The 13,183-nt window shown below is 43.5% G+C and overlaps 2 protein-coding genes across 2 annotated transcripts; both read right to left on the reverse strand.

The window, feature by feature from the left end:
- Positions 1–3,028: 3,028 nt before the first annotated feature.
- On the reverse strand, positions 3,029–6,304 carry LOC110866941. Its single transcript, XM_022116085.1, has one exon. It carries the CDS (start codon positions 6,302–6,304, stop codon positions 3,029–3,031), a length of 3,276 nt encoding a protein of 1,091 aa, XP_021971777.1.
- Positions 6,305–7,057, reverse strand: LOC110866942. The gene has a single exon (XM_022116086.1). The coding sequence runs from the start codon at positions 7,055–7,057 to the stop codon at positions 6,305–6,307; it is 753 nt and encodes a 250-aa protein (XP_021971778.1).
- Positions 7,058–13,183: the final 6,126 nt, after the last annotated feature.

A 13,183-nucleotide genomic window follows, 5' to 3' on the forward strand; every position in this document is an offset into this window, starting at 1 on the left:
CGCAAGTGTCCTGACTATCCTGAGGACGATGGTCTATAGTCTAGTGATTGCGTAAGTACGAGAAATCAGTCTATATCAAACATTCCAACCCAATTCCCAACCCGGGAATCCCATGCCTTGGCTGTGTGAACTCACCTTGGATTGCTCGGCAGATACACAAAGAGGTTTCTTGAACTAAAGAGGTCAACCACGTCCTAACAGGGTTACCATACAAGTCAGGTTTTGACTCCAAGTAACACATGTATGTTTACACATAGTCTAACAAGTCACGAGCACGTATAGTTCATGAGAACACGTATTCAGTCAAACACACTTTAATAGTTAAAGCCGTATGTAAGATTTGGACTCGCACAAGCCCAACATCCTTGTGCGATCCATCCGATGAAATCCAATAGTTCCCGGCCCAAATAACATAACAGTCCAATTAGCAGTCAAGTACGTAAGCCTAATTACCTGGCCCAATCGGTTGGGCCCGTGATAGTGTAGGTCCAAAACAGTGTGCGTGTATAACTGGTCTCGAGTCGCAACCAGCGATCTCGAGTCGCAACAGGAGGTTTCGAGTCGCAAGAGCTGGTTTCGACTCGTCATGGTCCGGACTCGAGTCGCAACGGGACTCACAACCGTGGTCTCGGCTTGTCATGGTCTGGTTTCGAGTCGCAACGGGACTCGCAACCATGATCTCGGCTCGTGCTGCTGTGTGTCGGTGTGAGGTTTCGAGTCGCAACTAGAGGTATCGACTCGCAACCGTGTGGCTATCAAATGTAACAACTTTCCATAATCTAATTCAATCAGTTCCGTGATTCAAGCAAACATCTTTGGCAGTTTCACAATTTGGATCAAATCACAGTTTATTCAGAAATCAAACATGTTCATCTCAAGAACATCTATATGCCAACACGCAGAATATATAATCGGATTCATGTGATTAATAGAATTACCAACTATCATGCAACCTAAGTCAAAACCCCTTATCAATATTACAACCGGTTAATCAACATATATTCAAACAAGAACAATAACAATAGCAGTAGCCTTCAATCCGATTACCATGCATTCATAATATCATACAACCTATGAATCAAGTTACTAGCATGCATAACCCTAACGTAATCATATGAAATCAAAACAAATATAACATCAACATCACCAAACATGAAATCGGTGAACATATACTAACCGGGTGAAAGTAGGGGATCGATTCGGTTCACGAGCTTCGTGTGGTGTTTGCCGTCGGGTCCCAAAGCACACGAGAGAGAAAGAGAGAGAGGAAGTCTAGGGTTTGTGTGTTAATGTGTTTTGTGACAATTGAGAATACCAATCCCCAACTAGGGAAATTTACACGGTCAAGAGTAGTGGGCCGAGCCCAACTCGGCTGCCCCATGGTGTATGGTATCCGATTACAAGGTGTGGCCCAAATGGGCTTGTGTGACCGGTTAGCCTTGTGCGATTGGTTATGGTGTGCGGTTTGGGTTCGTGTAACATTCACATAACATACATATACACATAATGCACATAATAACATAACATTCATTAGATCGAAGTATCACATAGGCACGTAACGTTACACAAGATAAGTCTAAAGTACGAGTTGTCACAAAAGGTTTGCAGTGGAGGGTATCTGATGCTGAACAGAAGCTTGAAGAGCAAAAACAGTTGAATGTTCAGAAATAGAAAGATTGGGAAGCCGCGTGTGAGCGTACGAATGTTGAGATGCAAACTCAGCGTGATGCGATCGTTCGTTTGTCTGGTGAGAAAACGCAACTTGCTGATGAGGCTCATCAAGCACGCCTTGCTGCTGAGAGGAAAGAGAAAGAATACGTTGATCGTATTGATAAGTTAGAGGTGCTCGCGCAGCAGAAGGCGGCTGAGTGTGAGGCTGCACAGCGCCTTCTTGCTGAGAAGACGGCTGAGTGTCAAGCTTCTGAGCTTCTTGCTGAAGAGACGTCTGCAGACACCAGATGGTTGCTTTCTCATGGTGTACCCTTGGTAATTTCTATTGCTCTTTCGTGTTCTTTTATTTTTGTGATCTTTTATTTGGTTGCCTTGTTTTATGTAGCTTGCTGACCGTATTATGAATTCGACTGAACTTGCCACGTACATGTTCGAATTGGGCCGAGCGGGTTATAATAGCGGTCGTAAGTTTGGATATGCTGAAGGCAAGGCTGCAGCTATGAACAAAGAGAAAGATTACCATTTTGAGTTGTATAAAGAAGATTGTGACGGTGCTTATGCTGCTAAGCGCAAGGCATTTTCAACCCTTGACTTTGCCGTCGTCCGGGCGGCGCAAAAGTTATCTCGGAAACCAGATGGAGTTGCTCTTCTGAAGAAAGCCCTTGGGGACGATGCCGATGCGGCAGGAGGTGCTGGAACCAGTCAAACTTGATGGGTGGATTCCGGCCTGTGCGCCGTGTATGGCCTTGAATGGGTCTGTAATGTTGACTGTTTTAGACAATTTTATTTTTATTTACCTTTTGTGGGTATATGCACTTGATCTTCTTTGTTTGATGCATATTTTATCGCTTGTTTGTGTTTATGCGAATTTTGTTATCGTCATAATATGTGCATGTTTAATTACTTTGATTAGGTGTCACGAATGAATTATGGCCTTAACAGGTGTTGTTGTGTTACTACAACGTTTTATTCTGTCGTTTGAATGTGCGCGCTTATATGTGACTTACGAAGTGATCGAGTTGCAGGTTATTGTGTGAGCTCAGCTGCGTTCAGCCTTGGGAGCATTACAATGTTTAGTTACCTTGCTATCAATTTTTTTCGTGTTTATGTGGGCACGAAGTTTTATTTTGGCGTTTTGTAGGCTTTGGTTGTGTTTCTGACCCGACTGTGCACTTGGTTGTGACGAGCCTTGGAGGTCTACAACGTTTCTTATGGTCGAGCCATTGATGTTTTCGTGTACGCCCAAAGTAATAAATGCAGTTGTGACAAGAAATTTGCATGAAATAAAGGTAGCCAAACACTTCTTGTATTATAGTAAATGTGTTGGCAGTACGCCCTTTGCGATTACATAGTTGTTTTACATGTAGCACTTTCGGAGTTGTTGAGCATTCCAGGTTCGTGGAACCTCTTTGTTGTTGATGGTGCGCAGTTTGTAAGCTCCCTTGCCGAGTACTGTATCGATTACGTATGGGCCTTCCCATTTGGGCGCCATTTTTCCGGGCTTTTCTGCGTTGGAAGCTTCATTGTCCCGTAGGACATAGTCTCCCAGGTTAAAAGTGCAGACTCGGACTCTGGAGTTGTAGTATTTCTCCAGCTTTGTTTTGTACTTGGCCTCGTTGTTTGCTGCCATCTCTCTTCGTTCTTCTAGGAGGTCCAGGTCGATCCTCCTTTCCTCTTCATTGTTGATTAAGTTCATTGAGAGCATTCGTGGAGATGGTAGCCCGATTTCTGCTGGAATGACTGCCTCAGACCCATAGACTAGGCTGAACGGTGTCTCGCCGTTGCTTGTCTTTGGCATTGTCCTATGGGCCCACAATATGCTGGGCAGTTCGTCTACCCATCCTCTTCTTTTTTCGCCTAACCTTGCTTTGATACCATCAACGATACTTTTGTTGACTGCCTCTACTTGACCATTCCCTTGCGGGTGCGCAACCGAAGAGAAGGTATGCTCGATATGTAGTTCTTTGAACCATCGTTCGAGGTCGTCTGCTGCGAAGTTAGTTCCGTTATCGGTGATGATTCTGAGAGGTAGGCCAAAGCAGCATATGATTTGCTCCCATATAAATCGCTTGACGACTGCCGATGTGGTTGATGCAAGTGCTTTCGCCTCCACCCATTTGGTGAAATAGTCGACTGCGACTATTATGAATTTGACCGCCCCTGGTGCTTCCGGGAAAGGACCTACCATGTCTATGCCCCATTGTTGAAAAGGCCATGCGGTTGTGACTGGTACTAGTTCATTTTTGGGGCGCATGGTCTTGGGCGCATGTCTCTGGCAGCCACTGCACCTCCTCAACCCTTTCACAGCGTCCAGGTGCATCCCGGGCCAGTAGTATCCCTCATTCATCACTTTTGCTACCACCATTCGAGGCCCGACATGAATACCACAAATTCCTTCATGAACTTCCCGGAGTAGGTAGTTTACGTCTTCGGCGTCAACGCATCTTAGCAGCGGGCCGAGATACGACTTTTGGTATAGTATCCCATCTGCCATCTGATAGTGTTCTACTTTGTATTGGATCTTTCGCGCCTCGGCTTTGTTTTCGGGACGTATCCCTGACTGCAGGTACATGATTATCGGTGTCATCCAGGACGTTGTTCCTGTCTTGATGACACTTACTTCTCTGAGTGGAACGGATGGGTTGCTCAAAACCTCTATGCGCACATCCTTTGCTAGGTGCTGGAAACTTGTTGATGCGAGCTTACTCAGCACGTCTGCTGGCTTGTTCTCGCTTCTGTTTATGTGGTGCACCTTGTAAGAGTAGAAGGTTTGTAGCAATGTTTTTGCTTGGCTGAGGTAGAGTGCCATGACATCCCCTTTAGCTTCGTATTGGCCGTTGATTTGCCCCGCTACCAGCATGGAGTCCACATGCGCTTCGATGTGTCGGACCCCCATTTTGATCTCCAATCGTAAGCCAGCCAGGAAAGCTTCATACTTTGCTTCGTTGTTTGTGCTCTTAAAATCCAAGCGTATTGCGTATGTGAATTCATGTTTATCGGGGCTTACCAGCCTTAGCCCTGCGCCTGTGCCGTCTTCGTTAGACGCTCCATCGGTATACAACAACCATGGCTCTTCTGTTTGCTTTTTCTCAGCTTTTTCCATGGCTTTACACTCTCTTTCTTTGTCATCTGGAACTTCTGTCATAAAATCCGCCAAGACTTGGCCTTTGATTGATGGTCGTGGTCTGAAAACCACATTGTGACCTCCCAGTTCTATTGCCCATTTGGCTAGCCTTCCTGATACTTCTGGCCTTGCAAGGATGTTGCCGATGTTGTAGTTTGTTAGCACGTGGATGACGTGATTGGCAAAGTATCTGCGCAGCCTCCTTGAAGCATGAATCAGTGCAAGGACTAACTTTTCCATAATTGCATATCGGGTTTCTGGATCGGTCAAGGTTCGTGACACGTAGTAAACTGGTGTCTGGACACCTTGACGATCGACAAGCAGCACAGCTCTGACTGCCCTATCGGAAGCTGAAAGGTAAAGTACCAAAGGTTCTCCCTTGTTTGGTGCGGTTAGGGTTGGCAGTTTGATGAGGCAATCTTTCATCTCGCGGAACGCATTCTCTGCTTCCGGAGTCCACTGGAACTGGCTTTTCTTCATACAATTGCGCAAGGTTTTGATGAACGGAAAAGATTTTGCGGCATGATTAGCTAGGAAACGATTGAGCGCGGCTAGTCGTCCTGCTAACTTTTGCATGTCTTTAATGTTTGATGGTGAAGGCATCCTTTCTATGGCTTGGACTTTTTCCGGATTCACCTTAAAACCATCTTTCGTGACGATGAAGCCTAAGAACTTTCCTTCTTCCATTCCGAATGAGCATTTTGCTGGGTTCAGCTTGATACTTACGCTGCGTAGTGTGTTGAAAGTCTTTTGGATGTTAGCCAGCATCGTGCCTTCTTCTTTGCTCATAATTACCAGATCGTCCATGTACACCTCTATGTACTTGACGATGGCATCGCTGAATGTTTCGTTCATCAATCTCTGGTAGGTCGCGCCCACATTCTTCAAGCCGAAAGGCATCTTGGTGTAACAATACAGCCCTGTTGGCATGCGGAATGCCGTCTTATCTTCATCTTGGACGGCCATTTGAACCTGGTGATACCCCTTGTAGCAATCAAGAAAGCATTTCCACCTGAAGGTTGCCAGAGAGTCAATTTTTTCGTCTATGTCTGGTAAGGCATAGCAGTCGCGTGGGCATGCCTTGTTTAGGTCTTTGTAGTCGACGCACATTCTCCAGCTGCCATTTGGTTTCTTCACTATCACTGGGCTTGCTACCCAAGTTTGGCATCTGACTTCTCTGATGATGCCTGCATTTAGTAGTTCCAGTACTTGCTCTTTCATGGCGTCATGCTTTATATCGCCCAGGTGGCGCTTGGCGTACACCACTGGTTTTGCATTTTCTGAGACGTTTAGACGGTGCTCTGCAACGTGCCGTGGAACACCAACCATGCCAGCTGGTGTCCAGGCGAACACGCCCATATTCTCATGTAACAACTTCTTGAGCGCTGCGCGTGTTAGATCGGACATCGCTGGTCCCAGGGTAACTGTTTGTTCTGGGTGGGCACTGTTCAACACCCATTTTTCTGCCTCTGCGCGTGGCGCTGGTTTACTTGCTTTTGTAGGCCTCATTTAATCTGTTGCTAAGACTTCCTTGCTTGCGTATATCAGTGCGATGCCTGTTTCCGTTGGGAATCCGACGGCTGAATGTGGTGCAGAGCAAATCATACTGAAGTCTCCCTGGGATTCTCTTCCTAGGAGGATGTCGTGTCTCGAGTGTGCAGGCAACACCATGAACGTGACTTCTTCTGTTCTTGAATTTCGTCCGTCCGAAAGTAAGACCGGGAATGATATCTGACCTAGGGGAAAAACGGCCTCGTTGCAGAAACCAATTAATGGGTAGTCTACTGGCTCCAAGCGCGCTTTGTCCTCCTGGTCAAATTGATTGAAGCATTGTTCGTATATGATATCCGCGGTGCTCCCCGGATCAATGAAGATGTAGTCTGTCTGATAATGACCAATCACTCCTGGGATAACTATTGGTCGTTTTTCCCTTGGGCCTCCTCTAACAACTGGGAAGATGACTTGCTTCTCGTGCCACGAATCATCCTGTGTGAGCTTGTTGTAATTTTTCTTTGGTCTTCGTGGACCTCCTTGCACCATGTGGGTTTCCAACTTCCTGAGTTTTTTGTTATCTGGCCCTTCGTCTCTTCTTTGGATTTGGCGGTAGTCGCGCTTTCCGCCTTTGACCAGGTGAGTGAGCTTTCCATCCCTTAGGGCTCTTTCAATTTCTTGCTTCAGGCTAAAATAGTCGTCGGTGAGGTGACCCGTATCCTTATGGAATTCAAAGTATAGATTGGGATCTTGACCCCTTTTGTTGCGCATCTGTAGGGGTGGTTTAAATTGGTGATTTTCAGTGGCCAAGACTTCCGAAGGGGTCTTGGTTAATGGCGTCCACTGTTTCTCTCTGTTTTCTCTCTTTACTTCTTTTTTGTGTGCTATCTGATTGATTGTGTGTCACGCATCTTCTCTTGGTGGGCTTCTTTCTCTATGACTGGAAGACCTCCATGACTGGCCTCTGCCTTTCCTGCCGTGTCGGTCATTGGAGTTATGTGCGCGTTGACGGTGGTCGTCACCGGTCAACTGTTTGTCTGTCTGTGCTATTGTTTTAGCGGCCTCAATGAAAGTTTCCCAATCTTTGGGTCCTCCGTCTCTTCCTTTCACACGTTTGATTAGATCATCACACTTGACTGCCCTCATGAAGTGTGCGCGCATCATTTTTTCCCCTACGTCTCCAATCTCCAAACATTCGTTGTTATATCTTGTGATAAAATCTTCCATGCTTTCATGATCTCGGCGCCATATGTTTAGACAATCTGCTGGGTCCCTGGCGTGTCTCCGCTGTTGAGAGAAGTGTGCCAGGAACTTCTCTCTGAAGTCGACCCATGATTTAATTTTTCCTACTGGTAAGCTGTCGAACCAGACGCGCGCTGCGCCCACGAACGTTTATGCGAACAGGTGACACCAGGTTGGTAGATTCCATCCACCTGTTGCTCCTGCGCCTTTGAAAACCTGGAGATGATCATCTGGATCTGTCAGGCCATTGTATTTGCCAATGTTGTGCGGCAGCTTGGTTTTGTCTATAGCGGCTGTGGCAATCTCCTTGATGAATTTTGAATCTTCAGCAATGTCGTCTGGATGATAGCTTAAGGTATAATCATGCTCTGCCTTTGGGTTGTACCCTGCGTGCTTTGCGGGCTTGTACGACGCGTGTTCTGGGTGTAACCTGCTGAACACTGTGCTTTCCTTGTATGTTGGGTCTTCCTCTGCGTCTTCCCACTCGTTGTTCATGTTGCGCGCGCCCATGCGGCTTTGAATCGGCTTACGTTGCAAGTTGGAGTGCTGCACATAGTTGCTTTCTGTTTCACCATAGGTATCGCGCGTGTCGTGCGCGCTCGGTCTTTTCACATTTTGAACTGGTCCTTTCTCCGGACGTAGGTTCCACGCGTTAGTCTGCTGAGTTGTATGTGTACTCAGAGACCTTGGTTGTGGAGTTACAAATGCTGACTGGTTAGCTTGTGCTTGGAGTAGAGCTTGCTGTGCGCTGAGTTGCGTATAAACTAGGTTTATGGACGCCATCTGTTCGGCATACCAGGAAGCTAGAGTTTTTCCTTCGGGTAACCCTAAAAGTGCGGAGTAATTGAGTTGTGCTCGTTCCGATGGAGCTGAGGGGCCAGCTCCATGGCTTGGTGTCAGCGTTGATGGTGGTGTCTGCTGCAACACCCCGGTTGGAGTTTGGAATGTGGCTCCGTTTGTGGTTTGAGTGATGATCCTCGCTGGTGGAGTTTGGAAAGTGGGTCCAGCTGTGGTTTGGCTAACAACCCTGGATACACTCCCAAAGATAGGGGGAAAATCGTTGTTCAGTTGTCCCTCTTGGATGGTTTCGTTCCTTTGACCCCTTTGGACGTGTGCTGTGTCCGAAATGAGTTCAAAGGAAGAAACTTCTCCGTCGACTGGGTGTGAGGGAGTTTGTTCGGCCATTTTTGACGAGTGTTTTTCAATAGAGAAAAGAGATGAGATTGGTTTTGCAAAAAGCGGATGGCGCCAATGATGAAACACCGATTTACACGAGGTTTATCGATGGGGTTATTTCGTCTATGGGGTTCAACCTCTTTCCTTACTCGTATCAATGGCTCGAGATCTGCAAAACAGTAAACACCGTCAGTCTCGTTAAGAGGGGGAAAAGGGGATTTCCCTCTTAACCAGGCTCCGGCGTGAGAATAAGTACTGTTCTGAGAGAAATAAACAGTGTGTGTATAGAGTGAGTATGGGGAGTAAAGATCCTGAACCAGAATGATGAAGGGTCCTATTTATAGCCGGAGGGTGAAGAAGGAAGGAGCAGCTGTGCCAGCTGTGGAAGCGTGCCAGCTGTCCGACCAAGGGGAATATCCTCTTGGTCTGCTCTGTCACGGCAGGTGTAGTGATACAGGTGGCGTTCCTACATTTGCCCACGCTGGAGACCTCGTACTGGTGTTGTCAGCTCTGCTCCCTGATTTGTCGCAGGCCTATGTGGCGTTCTGCGAGTGGTGACACGTGTTGTCCTTTATGTCGGATAGAGCATCTTTGGCGCCAGCTGTAAGTCTTCCAGAAGTTTCTAGAAGCTTCTGGATTGCTTCGCTGATGTGGACGCCTTGTATGCTCAAAAGTGGTGTGGTCCTTGCTATGTAGGCAGGGAATTGGGACCATACCTCTTCATTCCCTTTGAATTCTCTTTAGTTGTTTCAATGTTTCGTTTCTCGTCTCCCTTTCGAAAAAGTTTCCCTTTTCTATCCTGGGAGTCGGTTAGGGTTGCGGCTAATTCCTTAGCCTCCCTAAGTGTTGCAGGTTTGCTGCCAGTGACTATGTCTTGGACAAGATCAGGTAGGCCATCAATGTATTTCTCAATGGCCCGATCCGAAGGTGTGACCATAGTGGGGCAAAGTAGGCTTAACTGTTCAAATCGGTCAGTATAGGCACGGTTTTCCCCACTATCTTGTTTTAGATAATAGAATTCGTTTTCAAGTGCCCTCATTTCGCTTCGTGGGCAGAATTCTTTCTTCATAAGATTTTTAAATTCTTCCTACGTTTGTGCCATCGCTATATCGGCACCTCGGTCTCTCATGATACCGTTCCACCAAGTGAGTGCTCTGTTTTGGAAAACACTCGAGGCGAACTCCACCTTGCGCTCACTGGGACACTGAACATGGCAGAATGTGCTTTCTATACTCTCAAACCATTGTAGGAGCCCAGTTTCTCCTTCAGACCCATTGAACCCGAGTGGTTTAGCCGAGTTGAATTGTTTATAGTTACACGGCGATATAACATTGTTGTTGTTGTTATTGTTTTGGATTTGGTTGACTTGGGTCACAATGCCTGGGAGTAAAGTAACTAGATGCTGAGAAATCCTTGCTGCCATTTCAGCGTTCCAAGTGGCGTCGCGGTGAGGAGGAATCTTGAAGGTATAACTATAGTGAAAATCAAATAAGTTAGATCCATCAAATTGTCATGAGTTTGTAACATCATTTTATAGTGAAAACTTTGACCTAGTAAAATCTCGTTCATAGGTCTCGTTCTTGTACTTAGAAAATATAGTGTTAACTTTGACTTAGTAAAATCTTGTTCATAAGTCTCGTTCTTGTACTTAGAAAATATAGTGTTGTAGTTTTTGTTTTTGAAATAGGAATTGTTTGAGAAATAAGCTTTTGTAGTATTTTTGGATGAGAGAATACAAACCATGTTAATGGTTTGTGTTATAAATTCTTTACCTTTTTAAAATTTATTGTTTTTAGGATAAACTGTTTTAAATTATAATTTTTTTTAAAAGAAAGAAACTTCGTGTTCGAAATTTTGAAAATTCTCATTCATGTGGTAAAGATTTTGAAATTTTGAAGGACAAAAGGTAGTGTTTTGAAAATAAAATAGGGTCTCATAGTGTCGTGAAACGAAATGAAATGAAATTCATGTCAATTGTCTCGAATCAAACATATCACCGAAGGTAATATGATGAAATAGTATTGTGAAAGGAAATTTATTTCGATTGTCGTGTGTAGCAAACATATTATCGAGTGTCATATGAATGAGTAGTCTCATAAAGGTCGTTTAGAAATCGTTCGACATGGTCAAGATGGATAGGTTTTTATAATGTTTCACGAAGACATGCTTTAGCCTATAAGTGGACACTCACCCTAAGAGTTCCCAGGTAAGGGTGACTGGTCTGATAATGCGGATTTGTACGAACACTCTAGCCTTAGACATTTGAGAAACCTTTTGAGACAAATTGTTTAAGATAAACATGTTGTGAAATATTTTGACAAAAACGTTTAAGAAAACATTTTGAGAAATATTTCAATGAAAATGTTTTGAGAAAAACATTTTGAGGAATACCTTAAGGCATAAAACCTAAAGGTTTTAGGATAAATCATCTAAGGTTAGATGATTTGTAAATCATGGAGTAGTTGTGGCATGAATAAGGATGAGGATTTAGGATAGAGTTCCGAAGTCTACTCATGTTTGGGTCCTAGGAAGGTTATAGACTAGGTTAAAGGCATACTAATAACCTAATTCCCTATAACCAGTGCTGTGATACAATTATGTAACACCCCAATCGTGTAATACAACAACACGCGGCGGAAATATTGGGGAGTCACGTTACAAATTGCTCACAACTACTGGTACTAAATTGTTTCTATATTGTTAACATCGTTTTACAAACAAAGAGTACATGTAATTGTCTTTTGATTTAAAGAAGTCTAAGGCTCGGATGCAGTCCTATGTGTTGCATGCTTGAATAGTTGAAAACCTGAAACATATATGAAAATTAGTCAGCATAAAAATGCCGGCGAGTACATAGGTTTTGTTAGCTAAATAAATGGCAAAACATTTGGTATTGCAATACTTTGGCAACTACGAGAGTTGTCGATTTGAAATAAATCTTGAAGCCAGAGAATGGCAAAAGCTTAGTATTGCAATACATAATCTTGGTTGTGAAAACTTGTGGCAAACAGTTTGTATATGGCAATATGATTATTACTAAGTCATTTTTATGCCATTTGAAATCGTACATTGTAACCTCGTTGAAATCATTGTAAAACTCGTTAATGTGTTATTAGAAATACAATAAAGGATTAATAATAGCTGTTTTGAAATCAAATAAAACTTGTGCGAGCATTATATAAATCAAGTCAATGATTTATAATAATACTTTGGACATCCTTCTAAAAAAAATCTAACATATAAAGATATGGAAGATTCTACAGGATTTGGAAAATCGAACATTGAATCAATCGTACATAAAATCCTAAAGTGATTCGGATAACGTTACAAGAGTAATAAAATATGAACACATATATATAGGAAGTACTAGCGGCGTATCCACCATGTTCTTATTTTATTACACCCGTTTCGTTATCTAAATCACAACTACCACATAAACACAAAAATCGTCAACTTGTCACCAACTTGTAAACACGCATTAAAGTACACAATGAATCCATACAAGGACTCCAATATTAGTACATTAACATCCTATAAGAATCATTCTATGAAGATAGATAGATGCTACAAGGATTGGGTTTCTATCATATCGTGTAGTCAAATACACATTAAAGTACACAATGAATCCAAACAAGGACTCCAATATTAGCACTTTAAACATCCTACAAGAATCAATCTATGAAGATAAATTGATGCTAAAAGGATTTGGTTTCGGTCACATTGAATCATTGCATCACAACCTTCTAAATCCTAATGGTGATTTGGGATAACGCCACGAAGGGTAATACAATAAGCACACTCATATATAGGAAGTACCAGCGGCGTATCTACCATGTGCTTATTGTATTACTGTAGTGTCGTTATCTAAATCACCAACAATCTACACATAAACCATAACCATCGTCTCGTAAAGTACTTCTAAAAAATCTCACTACGAAGATAGGAAGATCTAAGACTGTACTTCAAATATCCTATAAGAATCAATCTATGAAGATAGATAGATCTTTAAGGATTTGGATAAACATCGGGTTTGCATAATCGGAATAGTATACATAAAAGCACTTAGTAAACACATATATGCCATACATTTTGAAAACAGATCGGTTACACATATGAATCACCCCAAAACATTCGAAAATGGTAAAAGAGGGGAACTAGGTACTCACATGAGATTGCATATAGTTCTTGTTCAAATGAAATAACAAAACTCAAAGGACCTAGAGTTCAAGTGTTGAAGCGGTTCCTAGTGTATCAGATACTATGTTAGCGTAACGGGACATAAATCGAGGAATCGGATAGAATGAGGTACTGTAAACCAAATGAGTGTTGGAACTCATATAATATGGTTTAACAAAGCCTACATTCTAAATTGAAACCTATCCTAAGTGCTTTTGACCTGTTAAGACCCGTTAAGGTAGTTTACGCTACTTTAACGCGTCATTTGCGTGAAAGCGCATTCGGATGGTCTAACTAGCCCTA

The sequence above is a fragment of the Helianthus annuus genome, chromosome 7 (assembly GCF_002127325.2).
Source record: "Helianthus annuus cultivar XRQ/B chromosome 7, HanXRQr2.0-SUNRISE, whole genome shotgun sequence".
Taxonomy (NCBI): domain Eukaryota; kingdom Viridiplantae; phylum Streptophyta; class Magnoliopsida; order Asterales; family Asteraceae; genus Helianthus; species Helianthus annuus.

Excerpts from the sequence above, each read along its gene's own strand:
- LOC110866941 (XM_022116085.1), bottom strand. The coding sequence starts at position 6,304 with ATGAGGCCTACAAAAGCAAGTAAACCAGCGCCACGCGCAGAGGCAGAA.
- LOC110866942 (XM_022116086.1), bottom strand. The coding sequence starts at position 7,057 with ATGCGCAACAAAAGGGGTCAAGATCCCAATCTATACTTTGAATTCCAT.